Genomic DNA, 19905 nt, shown 5'->3' on the forward strand with positions numbered 1-19905 from the left:
AAGCTGCTGAGTGCTTCTCAGGACTTGGCTTTGGCTGACGGGGGCTGCCTCTCCCAAGTTTACAGCGCCTCCCTGGTGGCAGCCTACATCCCATGACAGATCTCTGTGGTGGTACAAAGTCTGACTCCGTGGCCTCTGAAAGGCTGTTTTGCCTCAGAGCTCCCCATGGGGTTGGCTAAAGCCTGCTATCACGTGTCACCATTCAAATTTTCCCTTTGCCCAACTCTGCGCACAGATGCTATTCCTGCGAGCCTCCTTACTAACCATCCTGCAGGCAAATGTCCATCTCAGTCCGTTTCCTGGGGAACACAACCTGAGAGTTACCACCGAGAACTTGATCTTGTCGCGTGTAACTTAGAACTATAACTCCAACATTTCCCTTCTCCCACTTGGTACCTGATTCTCAGCCGGTCATTTTCTGAGTAGAGGCGCAAAACATGTTCCCGTTCCTGGAAGAGACAGACCTGCATATCACTCAGAGCTTTCTGCAGTTCAGCAATCTCCTCCTCCCTCTGCTGCAAATCCCATTCTAGTTTGTGCTGAAAGAAAAAAAAGTAGTTGAAAAGATAATGGGCTTCACAGAAGTAACGTCTTACTGGATATGGAAGAGTCAGTTTGTGTAGAAATAGTACAAAGTGAATGGTGTCACTAACACAGAATTCAAATAACAACAAGTTGTGTTTAGACGCAAGTTTAAAAGCCACAGGGTAAGTGTGACGTATGCGTATAATGACAAAGCTCTCTCATCTTCTTTTTAGACGACAGAACCCAGAATACCATATGATTCACCTGTTCTGGTCACACTTAAAAAAAATGCTTTCTATGTAATAAGCATTATGAAATTTTTGAAAATAAAGATACAAAGTATTTTATGGGGAGACAGACATGCAAACAATGAAAGTTACTTAATGGAGGAATACACATGGTAAAATGGCAGAGAGGGGAAAGTACAGCAGCAGTAAAACCTCTGATCCAATCAGGGCCCCAAAGGGTAGGTAGCTCTGCCTTTTTGGGAAGTCAGAAATCAACCTACCAAAAAGTTAAAACTTGAAAAATGTAGACAAGCAGAGGGTGGGCACTCTCAGGAAAGAGAACAGGAATACAGAACCAACAGAGTCTTAAATGTTTGGACAACTACGAGTTTTTCCGTGTTACTGGACTGAAAAATGAGAGGCAGACTGGAGAGGTGTGAGACTAGAAGCTGGGATACTGAGTAAGGAGGACATTTCAGTGTCTCAGGTGAGATACAGTCTGAAGTAGGGTGAGGCAATATGATGAGCATGTTGGAATGGATTAAGGGATATTTAGGAAGCAGAATCAACAGTATTTACATGATTGAATGTAGGGGCTGAGCGGAATTATAAGCAATGATACCACTAACCAAGACACAGAATAAGAGAAAGTTAAGAAATAAGAGATGGAGAGAGGGAAAATGGTAGTGGTCTCTGTGTATGTGTGGGCAGAGTGGAAAAAGCGAGATTAGTTCACATATGTACATATTGTCATGGAGCTCAGGAGAAAAGTGAGTCCGTGTTAGTTATTTTGGACATCAGCACCCCATATGGAGTCGTATGGTTAAAAATGAGATCATTTATGGTGGAATCTGGAAGAACTGTGACGTTTAAGACTGACAAAGGGGAACTGTCAATGCTAACTGAGAAGAACTGTTCAGAGAGGTGAGATAAAAACAGAAAGAAAAATGACATAGAAATCAAGAAAGGAAGAGTTTTCAGAAAGCAGAGGTCAACAGTGACAAACACTGGAGAGGTCACAAAGAGATCATTCTGGCAAATGGGCACTGGAGACCACAGGAGAAGCAGTTTAGTGGAACAGTGAGGATGAGACCAAACTGCAGTCAGAGCGTCATGAGTGGGTGATAAAGTCACACGATTCCAGAAATGGGGCTGAGAGAAGAAAGAGCCATCTACAGCAGAGAGTAGGTGGAGAGGGAAGCACAACTCATGTAGTTTTTTGTTAAAAAGTCAGGAAAGACTTGAGTATGTTTATACACAGTACTGAGGAGAAAAGGCCAATCTAGGCAAGAGTTTAAAAATAGAACACACAGAGAAGAGAGATGATGAAGGGTTTTTTAGGAGGAAAAAGGGATGGGGCCAGGGACAGTGGAGGACCAACTCAGCTTGAAGAGGCAGAGCTATCCCTAAGCTGTAAGAAAAAGAGAGATGGGGAAGATGTAGGTAACTGTGGGGATGGGCAGGAAGGAGTTCATGCATGATGGCTGGTACCTCCTCTGTGACCTAGGAAGCAAGACTGCTGCCTACTGAGAGGGCTAAAGGGCTGGAGGACAGCAGGTAAGGTCTGGCGCACATGCAGAGCGAGAAGGAACCAACTGGACCGCTAAGGAAATGGCTGTGGAGTGATTGAGGACACAGGTGAATTTCTTTACCATGTTTTATTCTTTAATGGTTTGTGACCTTTCTAGGACAGTGGTTCTCAACTAGGAACCATTCTGCCTATACGCCAGGAGAAATCTGGTATCGTCTGCAGGCACATCTGATGGTCACAACTGGAGGTGTGTGTGTGTGTGTGTGTGTGTGTGTGTCACTGGTATCTAATAAGTAGAGGCCAAGGAGGCTGCTAAACATCCTACAATTCAGAGCACAATCCCCACAACTAAGAATTATCAAGCCTAAAATGTCAATAGTGCCAAGGTTGGGAAGCCCGGCTGCAGAGACGTAGGTGCAGTTCCAGCGAGGGTTTCACTATGAAGTGGAGCACGAGAATAAGGCGTAGTTATTGCTGAAGTGAAACACAACGGGGTTCAGGTGAGCGGGGAAGGACCTAACGTCAGAAGCTGACACGCAACACTTACAAGGCTGCCAAGTCAAGGAGCCTGGAGGTGATAATGAAGCGAAACGAAGTCAGGTGCGAGGGGTGAAAGAACCGGAAGTGACAGAGACCGAGATGCAAGAGTTAAGATTTTAGGGGTGGCTGGGTGGCTTGGTTGGTTAGAGCGCGAGCTCTGAACAGGGTTGCCAGTTCAATTCCCACATGGGCCAGTGAGCTGCGCCCTCCACAACTAGACTGAAGGACAATGACTTGGAGCTGACGGGCCCTAGAGAAACACACTGTTCCCTAATAAAAAAAAGTAAAAAAAAAAAAAAAAAGTTTCCCTGTTTGTAGGGGGAAAAAAAGATTTTAGAGGTGGAGCAGTTTGCCGGGGATTATGATCCAATCAGGGCCCCAAAGGGTAGGTAGCTATGCTGGGATAGAAAGGAATAAAAAATAAAGTTTTCTTAATAAAACATCTACTTATGATACAAACCAGTACTTCTAAGATCTTCTCTGGTAATGAATAAATGTAACTAGAGTCCTAAGAGGGCATGTAGCATCTTTTGTACCTGTCCTTCACAAGCTTCTCTGTACAGCTCCAGTTTCTTCAGTAGGTCCTCATTTTCTGCCTCACACTCAGTCATCTTCTTCTGATAATATTCCAGAAGCTCCTGAGAAGGGCAGAGGATGGCCAGACGATCTTCGATGGAAGGCAAGGGAGTTGACTCCACTGAATCTGAGAAAGACACTCCCTTCCACCTGGTGGAACCACTGAAGGCAGCACCATGTTTGGAGACAGTCGTCGGCCTAAGTGAAATTAGAAAGGACGCGTATTCATTAAACTGTCTAAACATTAATGAGACATTATAAGTTCTTACATAAAAAGGGGGTTTATGTTCTTAAGGTGCTTATAATTAAGGTGCTCATAAACCTTAAAAATTTGATGCTACAGGTTAGTGAATAATCTTATGAATTGCTTTCCAAGTATTAGAGGTTTAAAGTTGAATGCAAAAAATACATGTAGAGTATAAAAACATCATTTAAAAAAACAGAATATAAAGTCGAAAGATGTAACAGAAAATTTAATACCACAAGACATACAGCAACAGGAACACTTGTACATTGCTGATGAAGTGTAACTTGGTGAAACTACAGAGTAAACTGGCAGAAGCTACTAAAACTGCAATTCCTCGTCCTAAAGAAACTCATGCACCTATGTACAAGATGACACATAAGAAAATGTTGATAGTAACATTATTTGTAATAACAAAAACAGTAAGCCTTCCAAATGTCCATCCAATAGGATAATAAACTATGGTATGTTCATTCAATGGAATATTATTCAAAGTTATCAGAAACTGTGAAATAGATATACATGTATACATATGAATGAATCATCCAAACAATACTAAATGAAAAAATGTATGTAGATGCATATATAAAAGATATTACCATTTATTTAACACTGGAACTTGCAAAATGCAAGTATTTTTAGGTATAGGTATACAAGTGGCAATATTAAGGAAGGGAATGACAAATATGAGAGTCACAATTAGAAAATAAGCCTGTAACTAGGCTTATTTTCTAATTGTGACACTCATATTTGTCATTCCCTTCCTTAATATTGCCACTTGTATACCTATACCTAAAAATACTTGCATTTTACCACACAACCACATCAGGTCGTAATGTCTAGCACTAGAGACGTTTGAATGACACAGATAAAGACTAGACAACAACTAAGGCCAATCAAAAGCTGGACAAGAAGTTTTGTTCTTTGTTTGCTTTTAGCAAACAAGAGACTTAAGCTAAAATAACGAAAGTTAGAAAATAAATGGTATAGAAGAAACCCTCATGTGAAAACTAATCCATGTTGGCTAACTGCCTGCAATTTACAACACAACAAAATAGAAAGCAGAGTGAAGAACGTTTAGACCAGAAGCCCAGAATTGTAGTTAATGAGGGTTATGGTCAGCATTTTAATAGGTGAGCCTGTGTGGAACAGATACTAAAATGTACTTTCAGTTAGCATGAAGGAAAAAAACCACTATTTTCTCAATCATTTCTCAATCGGCTCATGACAGGGCCAGCCCGGTGGCTCAGGCAGTTAGAGCTCCATGCTCCTAACTCCGAAGGCTGCGGGTTCAATTCCCACATGGGCTAGTTGGCTCTCAACCACAAGGTTGCCAGTTCAACTCCTCGAGTCCCGCAAGGGATGGTGGGCTCTGCCCCCTGCAACTAAGATTGAACACAGCACCTTGAGCTGAGCTGCAGCTGAGCTCCCAGATGGCTCTGTTGGTGGGAGCGCGTCCTCTCAACCACAAGATTGCCGGTTTGACTGCCTCAAGGGATGGTGGGCTGTGCCCCCTGCAACTAGCAACGGCAACTGGACCTGGAGCTGAGCAGCGCCCTCCACAACTAAGATTGAAAGGACAACAACTTGATTTGGGAAAAAAGTCCTGGAAGTACGCACTGTTCCCCAATAAAGTCCTGTTCCCTTTCCCCCAATAAAAAATCTTAAAAAAAAAAAAAAAAATTTAAAAACTCATGACAGAAACACTATTTCACGTGATGTTTCATGTTTTCAAAGGGGGTTACCTGACAACAACCCTGGGAAATAGGTTAGTAGGTGAACTTAGAGGTATTTCTGAGATTGTACAGATGAGAGCTGTGGCAGTGAGGATGAGGAAGATGTGTCACGCAGCAAGGTGAAGGCAGAACCCGAATTACAAGTCCCCCCGTGTATGCTGGTTGTTTGCTCTGCAAACCAGGATGCACTGGCACTGTACTAGGCCTGCTCACACTGCCTGGACTTTGGTATTAACATTTAGTACGTCCTCGTTTTCTATCTAAATTTCACATAATAAGGATAGAAAACAGAGTCTAACATAGTTCAAACCCAGAGTTTGGAAGTCTGCTGCCAAAACTCTTCTAGTTCCTAAGCTAACTTGTTACTAAGGCTACAGAAGTCTTGATTCTTTATTTTAACTCAAAAAATAAGCAAATGTCTTACTTTCTGCAGACAGGGGTATGTGTTGGCGTAAAGTTCATGCTGTCTTTTCCACACCTGTCAAAGACACAAAAATTCAGAATGAGAGGTCAGGAACAGAACGAACAGTAGAGACTACACTGACAGGTTCCCTCTCCAACATCGCATGAGCCTGCTATGAGAAAGGGATGTTTTAAAATGCAGTTCCAAGTCCTCAAGGTCTACAACTTTTGAATTTTCATAAGGTATTCTTTCTCATTATTTTCAAATAAAATCAGAATGGTATTTAATATTTGGATGGATAACACAAACAAAAAGAAAGCCTCCTTAGTGTAAGGATTATCTGCAACAGTGCAAAACAAATTATTATAATTCTTTCGGTGAAATTACAAGAAAGGGAGATGCAGCAAGTTTCTAGAAGAGATAGTAAGTGGAAATTTAGGTAGAGGACCCATTACGCTAAATTTAAGATAAATACAAAGTGATTGATTTTATCTTTATTTAGTGTACTATTATTTCATTTTAGATAAAGAAAAAAATTACTTATAAGCTTTCAGTTTCATTCACAATCTCCATTCCAACTGATTAGATAGATCTTGAGTGCCTCTACTTTGAATAATATTATCAGAGATTTTCAGGAAGATAAACCCTCTCCTCCAGAATTCCAATGTCACTTTGATGAAGTTCTCCCTGCTGCTCTGGCATTGCCTTACCACCTTCTTATCACCATCTGACATGTTGTGTTTATTTTGTGACTCTCCTCACGGGAATGTGGAAACTCACCAAGGGCAGGCATTTTTTATGTCTTGTGTTCACTGCTGTATGCCCAGTAACTAAAATAGTGCCTGCTTCATAGTAGGTGCTCAACAAATTTTTTTAAATAAAAACAAATGTAAATCCTCAATATGAATTTGATTCTGTTCAACATCTTTTTCTTCTACTGGTCAATCTATCCGATCTCGTTAGAAAACCTGTTTCTGATTCTGTCACTCCATTTGCTTTCTCTTACCAGCCGACCTTTTAAATATGCCATCTCTTCTTATTCTACTTGCCTCCTTCAAATTTACCTCCTTCTACAAAACCTCCAAATTCAGCCAATTTGCCTCTTGTGAAAAATAATCTAGAAAATAAAAATGGTAGCTGGGTTGGTATGGTTAAGATTATGGGTGACATTTTTAGAAAGTTTTATTGAGATGTAATTCACAATCCATAAAATTCACTCATTTAAAGTATACACAGATTCACAGATTTTCGTATATCACAGATAGGTCCAATCACCACCACAATTGACTGCATAACTTTTTTTTTTTTTTTAAGGTTTATGAAAGAAATGCAAGTCAACATATTTGCACATAAATATCCAGGTGTAACTCAGCTTTGTTTTCATTTCAGATTGCCTTACACAAATATTTTTATAGAGAAAAGTCACAGTTTTGCTACTGAGAGCCTTATGCTGTGCTTTGACTCATTGTTTCTTGGGAGGTAATCAGCAAAGGGTGTGAGGAGGCTGGGGCGCTGCACAAAATGTGGAACGCTTCAGAAATCTGCGTGTCATCCTTGCACAGGCCACGCTAATCTCCTCTGTGTCGTTCCAGTGTTAGTATATGTGCTGCCGAAGCAAGCACCAGAGCATTTTCTTAATCCATAGAGATTTTGCTTCCCAGCAATTGTCCTCAGTTTGGCTCAAATAAACTGATTAAAAATTCTCTACAGGTTTGGAATTTCTTACGTCAACAAACAATGAATAAAAGGGCTGAGCATAGCGTATGATACATACAAGCACTCAATAAATGCATATTATTATTTTTACTGAAAATATTCCTCTCTTGGTTCAAAAGGTTTTGTCTTCAATTTTCTTGACTACTTCCTCTATCCATTTTTCGGAAACATTATTGCCACTGCTTTTATGATTACCTCCATCATCAAAACATGACTACCTGGCATAGAGTAACAACTACTTGTTGAATGAACAAATGACCTCTTTCAATGTCCTGATTTGAATTTCCAATTATGTAATGGGCATTTTCACATATATGTCCCATTGGAGCTTGAAATGTTTAAGAAAAAAAAAAAAAATCAAGTCACATTCTTTAGCACCTCAAAGCTAACATTTCCCAAACCTAACACATCATCCTTTTCATCCAAACATGCTTCTCTGACTTTCCTATTTTAGTAGTAGCATCTTCCAAGCAACTTGGATTTGAAAATTTAAATTATTTCTTTCTGTTGACCCTTTTATCCAACCATGTGAAAATCATCTAAATTCTATCTCAACAATAACCATTCTAACTGAGAATTTCCATATCTTCTTACCCACTCTACCACAATGGCTTAATTGTTCTACCCACCCCTGGTCTCCCCTGGACCATCTTCTCAAAAATCATAAATTTCATAAGCAGCTCCTCATGGCCTAATACATTAAGTCAAACTCTGCTTAGAGGTCACTACTTCTAAGGACCAAACCTATCCCTCCTACCTCATTTCCCCTCTACTCCCCTAACCTCAGTTTCCAGATAACTTTTCTTGCATCCACACTTTGTTCCTCCAGATGGAACATAGCTCCCTCCACTCATTAATTTCATTTAATAAAATTCTGTCTGCACACAAAAACTCAAACACTACCTCCTTCATCTCTTGCCTGAGTCTCTCCATCCAAAATGATCTTTCCAAATGATCTAACTGTAAAAGAACTGCATTGTAATCTTCTACAAGTTAACACATTAAAGTTCTCTATTGCTGTCATTTCTCCCAAGATAGTGCATATTCCTTGCAGATAGAAACTGTGCCTTATTCATTATTGTATCTCGCAAAAGAACAATGGCCTTGCTTATAAATTAACAGGTTTCAGCTAGCTTCCATTCCTCTATCTCTGCAATATCCTTGTTTAGATATACGAGGTGTGATCAAACAATCTGGTGAATGTTTAAATAAAAAAAGTTTATTACGGTAAAAGACCCATTGCCATTAATCCCCCTCAACATACTCCCTCTCGTTTCGAACACACTTATCCCATTGTTCTTGCCACTTTCTGAAGCAGTTCTGGAAGTCCTCTTTCGTGAGTGTCATTAGTTGGGCTGTTGTGGCTGCCTCGATATCCTGAATCATTCTGACTTTGGGAAAGAGCCGGAAGTGGCACAATAAATAAGGTGGGTGAGGAAACACCATAACGTTTTTATTTGACAAACTGTCGTACCAGAAGTGATGTGCCACACAGAGCGTTGTCATGATGGAGGATGATTTACAGCACACTTTAAAACACCCCTTCTCCCAACCGTAGCTCACACCCAACTGACTGCACCAAACAAGTTGAAACTTGTCACACACTGTTACTGAGGTTCTATGCGCTGCTTCTGGTATTGAAGATCCCTGCCTTTCCGTTGGATGGCTCTCGGCTGCAGCATTCACCGTATTTTATGATCACAACCGTGTCACAAATGGCTTCTGATACAATTTGTCAAATAAAAATGTTACGGAGTGTCCTCATCCCCCTTATTCACCAGATCTGGCACCGTGAGACTTCTGGCTCTTCCCCAAAGTCAAAATGATTCAGGACATCGAGGCAGCCACAACAGAACAACTAAAGACACTCACGGAAGAGGACTTCCAGAACTGCTTCAGAAAGTGGCAAAAACGATGGGATAAGTGTGTTTGAAGCGAGAAGTATATTGAGGGGGATTTGTGGCAATGTGTCTTTTACTGTAATAAATTTTTTTATTTAAACATTAACCATATTTTTTGACCACACCGTCGTATTTTTTTATAGCTTGTCTTCTTACAGCTAACCTTTATTTAGCACTCAGACATTTATTATTTTATCTATGCCCACAACGCTGTGAAGTATTTTTATTATCCCTTAATTTTACAAATGAGTAAATAGAGGCTTAGACTAGCGTGGGGGGAGGAACTACCAGAACCCAGCTCCAGGACGTCCAAATTCTGTACTTTTCCCATTTCATCCCATTCTTGACTCCCTCATCTCTATAGCTCCCCAATCCTCCAGCACCCCCTAAATCTTTCCCTTTGCAGATTCTAACTTTTCTCTTCCGGCCTCAGCCCTGCTGCTAACGACCCCCATATTTTCAGGCTCACATCCCTCTCTTCCGTACTGCTTCCACAGTTACTCCTCCCTCACCAGGTTTTTCCTTCCCAAGTCCCCTTGCCTATCCCTCTCACCCGAAACCCGAAACTTTATACTCACGCCACACTAAAGCCACCGAGGCAGAGAATCCAACCGAAAAACAAATGTTAAATCAGGGAGCGCCGCAGCGCCACCGGCCGTGCACGAATCCGTCCAATCACCCAAAGGTTTACACGGCCCTTTGGACTGCGCACCAATAAAAAGGCTAATTACAAGAGGCACGCCCCCTCCATTCCCGCCCTCCCTCGCGCGCTTCTTACAGTGCAGAGATCGTCGGGAAATGTAGTTTCACTTCTGCACACAACTGTCCGGGCTGAGGATGAAAGTCGGCTTCAACCCAGCTTATCCCAGGACTGGTGGTAATATGTATGATGTTTGGGATCAGAATGAACTCGTTCTGGGCACCCCCCAGTTTATGCTTGTTCAACTAGTTTGTTTTCATGAAAAATGATGCAGAAACGCTATGCATCGTTATGGAAAGGATCACAGGATTATTATGTCTTATAACGTACAAGCTTATAAGAATCTTCACCAAGAAGATTCTAAGACAGTTTCTCCTTCATGATCTGGTGTCCTAAGCCAACATAGGAACTTTGGTTCAACTTGTACAGTCAGGGAGTTATGTGTCTAAATGCTACTGTTTTTGTCAGATAGCAGACCCTACTTTCTTTTCCTGAGAGGTGTGAGAAATTGGCTACAATAATATAAGCTAGTTTAAAACTCAGTTGTAGTCTCATCTTTCCAGAAAAGCAAGGTGTCACAGGAGTAAGGGGAAAGGAACCTTAGTCTCAGAGATGCAGCTACTGCTATGGAAAAGCTGGAACTCACTGGTGTAAAACCTAAGGATGCCCCGAAGAAACTTGCCATCTTCTCTGAAATCTGCCTTTTTCCCTGTTGTGATTTTCTCTATTAGTTATATCAAGATCTTCCCAGACACTTTGGCTCAGTATTTTTATCTCTCTTTTGGCCCTTACATTTTAAAAACCCAAATCATAGTGATCTTATGTTCATACTGGTTCTCAAATATATATCTTCCTGTTTATTTCCACTCCAGGTCTCATTACCTTTCAGTTGAACTACTACAATAGGTTTCTAACTAGTGTTTTTGCTTCGAGTTTTTCCTTCTCCAGTCCATTCTATAAAAGATGATTATTTTTTTTAAGCACTCTTCTGGATGTGTCACACTCGTGCTCATAGACTTTTGGTGATTCCCCACACCTAGAGAATGAAGTCCAGATAGTAATATGGCATTCAAACACTACTATAGTCTGACTCTACTTATCTCTATTATCATAAATAACTGGTTATTTCCTGAATATAGCGTGTATTTTTCAGCATTGTCTCACACTCTTCCTTTTATTTGGATTGACCCTTTCCATGAATCATCACCCATAAAATTCCTACAAAGGCCAACACAAGCACCATCTCCTTGATCGGAAGTAATCCCTCTGCTTTGATATTCTTGTCCAATTTGTCATTGTATGTTTATAGCATAGCTTCTGTTCAAATATCATCAATCTTGAGCCCTTCTCCGACTACCCTATACTCCTTTACCACCCTCCCTTCTCTCCTTTTCAAAAGACCTTATACCACCTAAAATAGTATGTATTTATTTACTTGTGCTTATTATTTTATCTCCCCTCACCACTAGAATATAAGCTCTATGAGTGGAGATAATTTGTTTTTGTTGTGGTCATATATCCAGCATCTGGAAGAGTGCCTGGAACATAACAGATGCTCAATAATTGTTTTTGAATGCATGTATAACATTTCTCCCTACATATGTGTTGCCTCTCCTGTTAGGTTGCTCTCTTTCATTCTATATCTAGGTTAATGTGTCATCATTCATTCAAATGCCAAAGTGTCATTCTCAACCCATCCATCTCTTGCAACCACCCAACATCAGATTGACAATTAACAACAACAAAAAGTCATTACAATGGCATAGGATGAATTAAGAACAATGCTTGAAGATCTGGGAGGTTACAGTGATAATTCATATGAAGGCAAAGGCCTAAACAAGGGTGGCAATGATGGAAATATGATGAAAGAAATGGAAGATATTTAAAAGTTCCAACTGACTGGACCCGAGATAGGGAAGCTAGCTAGAGAAGCTGACATTAATCAGAATGGGAAGCACAAGAGGAAGAATGTATTTGTAGGCTGTGAGAAGAGCAGCCTGGGGAACACTACCTTTATATATTCTCCTGCCCCAGGGTTTTACTTTCCTACCCCGCTTAGTGCTGGGGTGCATACATTTGACTGTTCTTGCCAATAATCTCACCTCTTTTTCTTTGCCTTCCTGTTGTAACTGTGCTGATAATCCCTGCACTTAAGATTATTCTTACTATCCACCTTCTATGTATGCTGCTGGAGAATGGCTTACATTTATGGGAAATGGTATCACCATAAATTTATGGTCTCCAACCTTAGTTAAGCCCTCAGAAGTAAAGAACAACACTTCACAGAAAATGTTTGCTCCTCATTTCCACAGCAGCCATTTTGGACATTCATTATTTGCCTCAAGCCCCCAAGGCAGCCCTCCCAATACCTTCCTCTCTATTTCTCAATTCACCAACTGTCTCAACTTCTTGGCATTTCTGTATTTTTACTTCCTTCCTTCTTTCCCCCTGCCTTACAAACAGACGTGTTCCTTTCTCTTCATGCTCTCCTTTCTTTGATCTCTTTAGGGGCTTTGGTTTTTCTCATCTATTCAACCTCCATTTCTCCAGTAGTTCTTTCTTCTCAGCACTTAGACAAACTTATCTCTCCTAGTTTGTGAAAACTTTCTTTGGTTCTCCTTTGGTAACTTCCATCTTCCCATACCCTGCTTTTCCTCTACAACCAAGGAATCTTCAGTCTATGCTTGGCTCCTTTTCTTCACCTCCCAACTCACTGGAGACTGGATTTTGACTCCGTAACTTTATTTAAATTGCTCTATGATCTACTAATTGCTAAATTTAGTGATAACTTCTTATCTTGTCTTATCTCACGTGATCTTTTTCTGGCATTTTACACTGTCACCAATTTTCACCTTTTCTCCAATTTGATGCACATGATGACTATGAAAACACTCTCAGATCTCTCTCTCCATTCATTCTTAGCATTGTATGCTGGTTTTTCTTCTTCTAGTGAAGGAACCATTACCTTCCTGGAAAAAATTAACTTTTAATTAGGTCAGTAGAAATAACTGAAGAGCAAACTTTTAGTTTCTCTTAGTTGTGTAGGAGAAACCATGGGCTTCACAGCAATAGTATCTCTCAGAGTAAGAACCAATTTAATTGAAGGAGCATATATTTAGTATGCTCCCATCTTCATTTAATGCTAAATTTAAGAAATAACAACTCTTGTCCTCTGAGAGATCACAAAAAACAGGCAATGCACATACAAACACATTAAAAGAAATATGAGTACACAAAAAATGCATAGCTGTTCAGGGAGCCTGCACCAAGAAAACAAAGAAATAATTGCTAAGCATATTTTAATTTTGAAAAATCACAGAGTAGAGAGAAGATAGAAGACTAATATTTATCATCTCTCTATTATTATTATTATTATTTTTACTCTCATGTCTAGGTTGGTAAATAGAGAAAAAGGTTTCTGTTACCTGTCTCCTGTAAAGTCATGTGTGATATAGGAAATTATTATTAAAGTCCTTGAAATAAATTTGGGCTAGTCCAAACCAATTATGAGAAAATACTTCACTCAGTTTTTTAATTAAAAACTCTTGGTACATTTTGGTATATTACTTCACAAATTACACAAATATTTTGGCAAAAACATATTTAGAGATTAAAATGATATGTTTTACCTAGCTAAATGATTTTTTTTTTACAGTACACTTTGAATGTTACACTAGTTAGTCTATGGAATAAACGCAATTTGTCGTTTACCCCCACTTGCAATAGGGGATATCAAATTAAAATTCCAAACTAAATCATAATCCAAGAAAGACAGCAAAGGACGTTGTAAACCGAAAAACACAGACTATTTCCATAATATATATCCATGGTCTTACTGCTGACTAGAACAATTCACAATGCACCCAAATTCATTGATAATCTTGTACCTTGCCTTACAACAGCCTTTTAGCTCCTCTGTAGAAAAGAATCGGTGATTAGGAATCCATTAAAGGTCATGTAAGTGTAAATAATATTCAAGTAAATAATACTGATGTCTTGGGTAGAACAGAGCTGTGTGTACTTTGAGGGAAGGTAGACAGACTGAAAAGGAATGTGCAAATAATCTGATTGTAGATACTTTAATGAAGGGAGGACAATAGAGAGTGATAATTGACAAGTAGTTTCTGTAGACCTCAATTTTAGGTGCAAATATTTTCACTCATTATCTTGAAGAAGAGATAAAAAACTTGTTTCAAAAATTGTGGAACTTTAAAGCAATGGTGAAACCAAGGATAAAGTTCAGTTAATATGGGATAGTATTCCCATACTGGAGAAGAAAAAGAACGCATGTACAGAAGAGCTTTGGTTAACAGACTACATTTATACCAGAATTTTGAACATAGTGACTAACAGATCTTTCACTTAAACATTAAGATGTATAAAAGGAAGTTATTAAGGAAAGGATTAGTTCAACAATGCATGGCAGTATTTCATAAGAATTTGGAGATAACTTATAAATCTCAGGCCTACATTATGTTCAATGGCTCTCATAATCTAGGTAGTGATCTAAAGATTTTTAAATGCAGTATTTCAAATGATGATTGTTTCCCCGCCCCCTTCTTTCACCTCCCGCCCCCCTCCGGTTCAAGCCGTTGTTTCTCAGTCTAGTGTAGGACACAGCTCCCTGGCCCATGCTGGTATGATGAGCCTTGCTCTCCCCGGGGCTGAGGTAGTCAGTCGCCAGTCGTCAGTGGGCCACTCACAGCAGCTCTGGCCGGCTGCTGGTCACGCTTGCTGCTGCCACTCACACCGGCCGCTGATGGCAGCACACAGTAACCCACAGCAGCCCAGCTCCAAGGAGAGCTGTTGTTCACAATCTTAGCTGTAGAGGTGCAGCTCACTGGCCCATGTGGGAATCAAACCAGCGGCCTCGGTGTTAGGAGCCGGGGCACTCCAACCACTTGAACCACTGGGCCCGCCCACAAGTATGTATTTCTATTAATTGAGTCTGTTGGCTTTTACTTTCTCTAGTTTGTTGTATAAATAACAATTTTTGTCTGTTTTCTAAATACTAAATCTGAGTTTTCTAACAATAATGCCTTTTCCAAACCCTACTCTGACACACAGTAAGAAGCACCGGTTTAAAATGATGTTCAAACATAGCACTGGTGGGAGCTAAATGGAAATGTTTACTGAACTGAATTGTTGAACGTAATCGAATTCAATCACAGATCACCAGATGCAAAATAAACTGTCATTATTTTGGCCTAAATGAATTTAAAGGTTTGTCAACTATATTTGATTTCTTGTACTGTTAAAGTATGTAAGAGAACCCATTTTAATGCATTTTGGAAGAATCTAGTGTAAAATTTAAATGTTTAAATACTTAATAAGCAAAGACCTGTTGTTGAAACTGTTGCTTTCATACGTTATTTACTTTTCTTTTTAAAGCAGGTCTCCGCCAGCCTTTCCATCCCTTATTATGTTAATTCAAATTATAGGACAAACCAGCAGTGCTCAAAGTGTTGTCCACAGATCCCTGTTTGTTCTCAGACCCCTACTGGTCCCTGAAATACTTTCTGAAGATCTCGAAGTCAAAATTGTTTTTATATTAATACTAAGATGCTATTTGCCTTTTTTCCTGTTGACTTTTGCACTGATGGTACAAAAGCAATGTGGGTAAAACTGCTGGTCCCTTGGCCATGAATTATGGCAAAGACACCAAACTATATTAGTAGTTATTGTCTTTTTTTTTTTTTTTCAGGACTTTATTGGGGAACAGTGTGTACTTCCAGGCCTTTTTCCAAGTCAAGTTGTCCTTTCAATCTCAGTTGTGGAGGGTGCCATTCAGCTTCAAGTTGTTGTTCTTTCAGTGTTAGTTGTGGAGGGTGCAGCTCAGCTCCAGGTCCAGTTGCCGTTGCTAGTTGCCGTTGCTAGTTGCAGGGGGCATAGCCCACCATCCCTTGCGGGAGTCGAACCGGCAACCTTGTGGTTGAGAGCCCACTGGCCCATGTAGGAATCGAACCGGCAGCCTTTGGAGTTAGGAGGATGGAGCTCCAACCCCCTGAGCCACCGGGCCGGCCCAGTAGTTATTGTCGTAATCACACACACTCATGGTTTGTTTATTATGTTTTTTTAAAGCCAGTTTCACTTAAGAATTCCCATGATGAAGCAGCAAAAATGATTAGTTTTAATACACCTTGACTCTTGAATATATGTCTTTTTAAATAGTCTGTGTGATGAAGTAGGAAGTACACATGTAGCACTTCTGCTGCACACAAAAGTAGGAGGGTTTGCTCAAGGAAAAGCACTTATGAGCTAAACTGGCCACTTTTTTCATGGAACATCAGGAGGCCTAACAGACAGACTATGGCTATTCAGATCTAAGTATTTGAAAGACATATTCTTGAAAAAGAAAAATATGAGTCCAACTCTTCAATGGAAACAACTAATGTTACTTGATGGTGAAAATTTCAAATTTCAGGTGAAAATTACAGTTTTGGAAACTTGTTTCTGTCACTAGGAATTTGACAAATTTTCAGAAGATCGATGAGGATATCTTTGTGATTCTTATAACTGAAATATAATGATATGTGTCAACATTAGGAAGAACTGTATAACTCAGTGAACCAATATTTTCTAAACGATCAATGAATGATGTTACAAAATCATAACTGAGTAAAAAAATCCATTCAAGGGCAATGTTGATTACCATTCTAATGTAACAGAGTACAAAACATCCATTGATAAAGTTTAAATTCCACATTGCCAACCTTTAAGAAATAACAGTTATGTGAAAAAGCTAAATATTTAAAATATATTTCTCCCTTTTTCCAACTACATATCTGTGTGATGCTAGATTTTCGTCATATACTTCAACTAAAACAACATATCATAACAGATTGAATGCAGACTGATATGAGAATCCAACTTGATCCCCTAAGCTAAATATTTTAAATTTTTTCAAAAAATGTAAATCAATGCCACTCTTCTCATTAATTTGTTTTGGAAAATATTATTATTTATAAAATATATTTATATTAACGTGTGTAATAGCTATTTTATGTGTCAACTTGGAACGTGTCTTTGGATGAGATTAACATTTAATCAATGAATTTTGGGTAAAGCATATTTGCCTGCCATACTGTGGGTGGGCTTCATCCAATCGTTGAAGGACTGAATAGAACAAAAAGCCAGCCTCCCAAAACAAGATGGAATTCTCCTGCAGACTGCCCTCAGCCTTCATCTGTACCATCAGCTGTCCTTGGCCTCTAGCCTGCCAGCTCACACTGCAGATTTTGGACTTGCCAGCCTTCATAATCATGTGAGCCAATTCCTCATCATAAATTTCTTTCTATCTATATACACATCTTATTGGTCTTATTTCTCTGGAGAATGTAATCCAACATGCAATGGGTTTACTATTTTTAATGAATATTTTAAACACTTAGTTTTAATTTCTAATATAATAAATACCTACATGTAATCCATAAACAAGACCTTTTTAGGGTTTTCAATTATTTTTTAAGACTGTAAAGGGATCCTGAATCCAAAATGTTTGAGAACCACTGGTAAAAACTGTTTAAATAAAATGGCCTTAAAAAGTAATTTTGGGGGCAGCTGGTTAGCTCAGTTGGTTAGAGTGCAAGCTGTACTTAGCAACAAGGTTGCCAGTTTGATCCCCACGTGGGCCACTGTGAGCTTCACCCTTCACAACTAGACTGAAACAACTATTTGACTTAGAGCTGATGAGTCCTGGAAAAACACATTTAAATAATAAATAAAAGTTTTAAAAAATATTTTTTAAAAAAGAACTGTTCAAATAATGAAAATAACACCTTTAAAACTGCAGCTATACTCAACTGTTCTGTCCAGAGACTCAAATACTATTGACAGTCAATTTAACATCCTGTGTGCAGAATACCCTCATAAGAGCTGATAAAACATGACTTTTGCATTGTTACAATAGTGATTCTCAAAGGGGTGGGCATGAGGGGTGAGGCTGGGTAAAACTCCTTGAGGGGAGCATCAGAATCTGAGGTGGGTAAAACTGGAGAAGGTTTTTCCATCCCCAGCAGAGATATTTACGGCCCTTCTCTTATAGACTCACGGTTAGCAGGAGAGACTGCTACAGATATCTCAGGAGTATCAAAGCAAATAAAAATGACTGAGAATCTTACTCTATGATTTTATACTCTACCAGGGAAATAGTTTAAAATAATAGGTATAAAGTATTACTTGAAAGAATAACAGGAAATAAACGGGATCAAACCTTTCACAAGTTTGTGCTTATACTGAGGGTCTATCAGGGCCTTGCTGCTCTAATAATAAAGCAAAACCATTATATTTTAATTCAGTATTTCATGAAATTAATTATTTCAATATTATTTGTTTTACTTAGAATTTCATTATTTCTCCTTTTGTGTGTGAATAATATGGTGTCCAGATTTAAGTAGTAAAAAATCTTCGATTTTGCTGTGTATCATTATAATTGTATGTAATGAATCACACCTTTCTTTCTCTACATCTCTTTGCAATGTTATGTTGTTGCTCTTCCTGTCAAGAAATGGAAATAATTTTACTACCCTCTTGAATCAGGGCTCGCCGTATGACTTGCTTTGATCAACAGAATGTGATAGAAGTGACCTTATATATTTTGGAGTCTAGACTTTAGGCCTAGGCATCCACTGTCATACTCTTGGAATGTTAAGATGACATGCTATGAAAAAGCCCTGTCTACCTTACCAAGGATGAGAAGTCATGTGAACTGAGCCTTCCCAGCCAACATGCCAGACATGTGAGTGAGGTCATCTTGGATCCTCCAATTGCAGTCAAGCTGTCAGATGACTGTAACAGCATGAATGATCCCAGGTGAAACCATGAGATCACCGGATTGCCAGCCCATAGAATTGTAATAATAAAGTTTTCATTTTCATCCACGAAGTTTTGAGATGGTTTGTTACACAACAAAGGCTAACAAACAGAACTATCCCCTCAAAGTGTTTGTGTATGGGGTTTAGATTGGTGGATATGAGCAACTGGGCATTAACTTTTGTGGATGCTATAATCAAATGGAGGGATACTATATATATCACATCCTAGTAGAGTCTCAAATAAAATTTATAGTATGCAAATGTAGGATGAGGCAATGAAACACAAGGTAAATTTATTGGGTGGATCTATTCATTCGTTCAACAGATATTTATTGCACACATTCTAAATACCGAGCACTATTCTAGGAGCTGGGGTTAAAAAGTCAGTAAGACAGACACTTCCCCTGACTTCGTATAGCTTACAGTCTGTGGAAGAAAGGCAATTAAACAAGCAATTTCAAAAAGTTTGAAAAGAAAGTACAGGCTCCTGCTGACTAAACAAATTTAGAGTATTACGAATGGCTTTCCAGAGGAAGTGGTCTTTAAGTTGATAATGGAGGAGGAGTAGAAATTTAGTCAGAAAGGGGATATGGGAAACTGTGGGGTGGGGTCAGGAGTACAAATATGTTCCAACAGAGGAAATATTATTTATAAAGGCTCAGAGGTGAAAGTATGGTGCATTAAAACCACTACAAAAATTTCTGTGTAGCGTGTGGAGAAGTGTATGAGATGAAGGTTGGGAGTAGGACAGCAAATAATAATTCGTTTGGAGGTGTTGAGTTTAGCAATGAAAAATGACAAGATGAATTACAGATTTTAGACAAAGCAATCTGACAACTGAATGCAGGGAGATTTGACAGGGGCAAGAACGGAGCTGTTAACATAGTTCAGATGAGAAAGAATTTCAATTAGGACAGTGATAAAGATGGAGAGACGTGGGTGGATTTAAGACTTTTAGAATCTCCAGTCTTGAAACACAATTGTACAGGGGTA

The 19905-nt window shown here is 39.2% G+C and overlaps 1 protein-coding gene and 1 non-coding gene across 3 annotated transcripts in view; both read right to left on the reverse strand.

The window, feature by feature from the left end:
- Window positions 1–10072, reverse strand: part of CCDC77 (coiled-coil domain containing 77) — a 29499-nt gene extending 19427 nt beyond the window's left edge. The window contains exons 1-4 of one of the 2 annotated variants that reach the window (XM_019711336.2): window positions 9978–10072; window positions 5804–5857; window positions 3360–3597; window positions 397–449 (exon numbers count right to left, since the gene is read on the reverse strand). In XM_019711336.2, coding sequence (XP_019566895.2) covers window positions 397–449; window positions 3360–3597; window positions 5804–5841 — 329 coding nt within the window. In that variant the 5' untranslated portion in view covers window positions 5842–5857; window positions 9978–10072. Of the gene's footprint in view, window positions 1–396; window positions 540–3359; window positions 3598–5803; window positions 5858–9977 lie in introns of both variants that reach the window. The other variant, XM_019711335.2, reaches the window with a different exon arrangement.
- LOC141570241 (U6 spliceosomal RNA) lies at window positions 7300–7404 on the reverse strand. The gene has a single exon (XR_012494251.1). It is a non-coding gene; the product is annotated as a U6 spliceosomal RNA (small nuclear RNA).
- Window positions 10073–19905: the final 9833 nt, after the last annotated feature.

Source organism: Rhinolophus sinicus, linkage group LG02 (genome assembly GCF_036562045.2).
Source record: "Rhinolophus sinicus isolate RSC01 linkage group LG02, ASM3656204v1, whole genome shotgun sequence".
Classification (NCBI taxonomy): domain Eukaryota; kingdom Metazoa; phylum Chordata; class Mammalia; order Chiroptera; family Rhinolophidae; genus Rhinolophus; species Rhinolophus sinicus.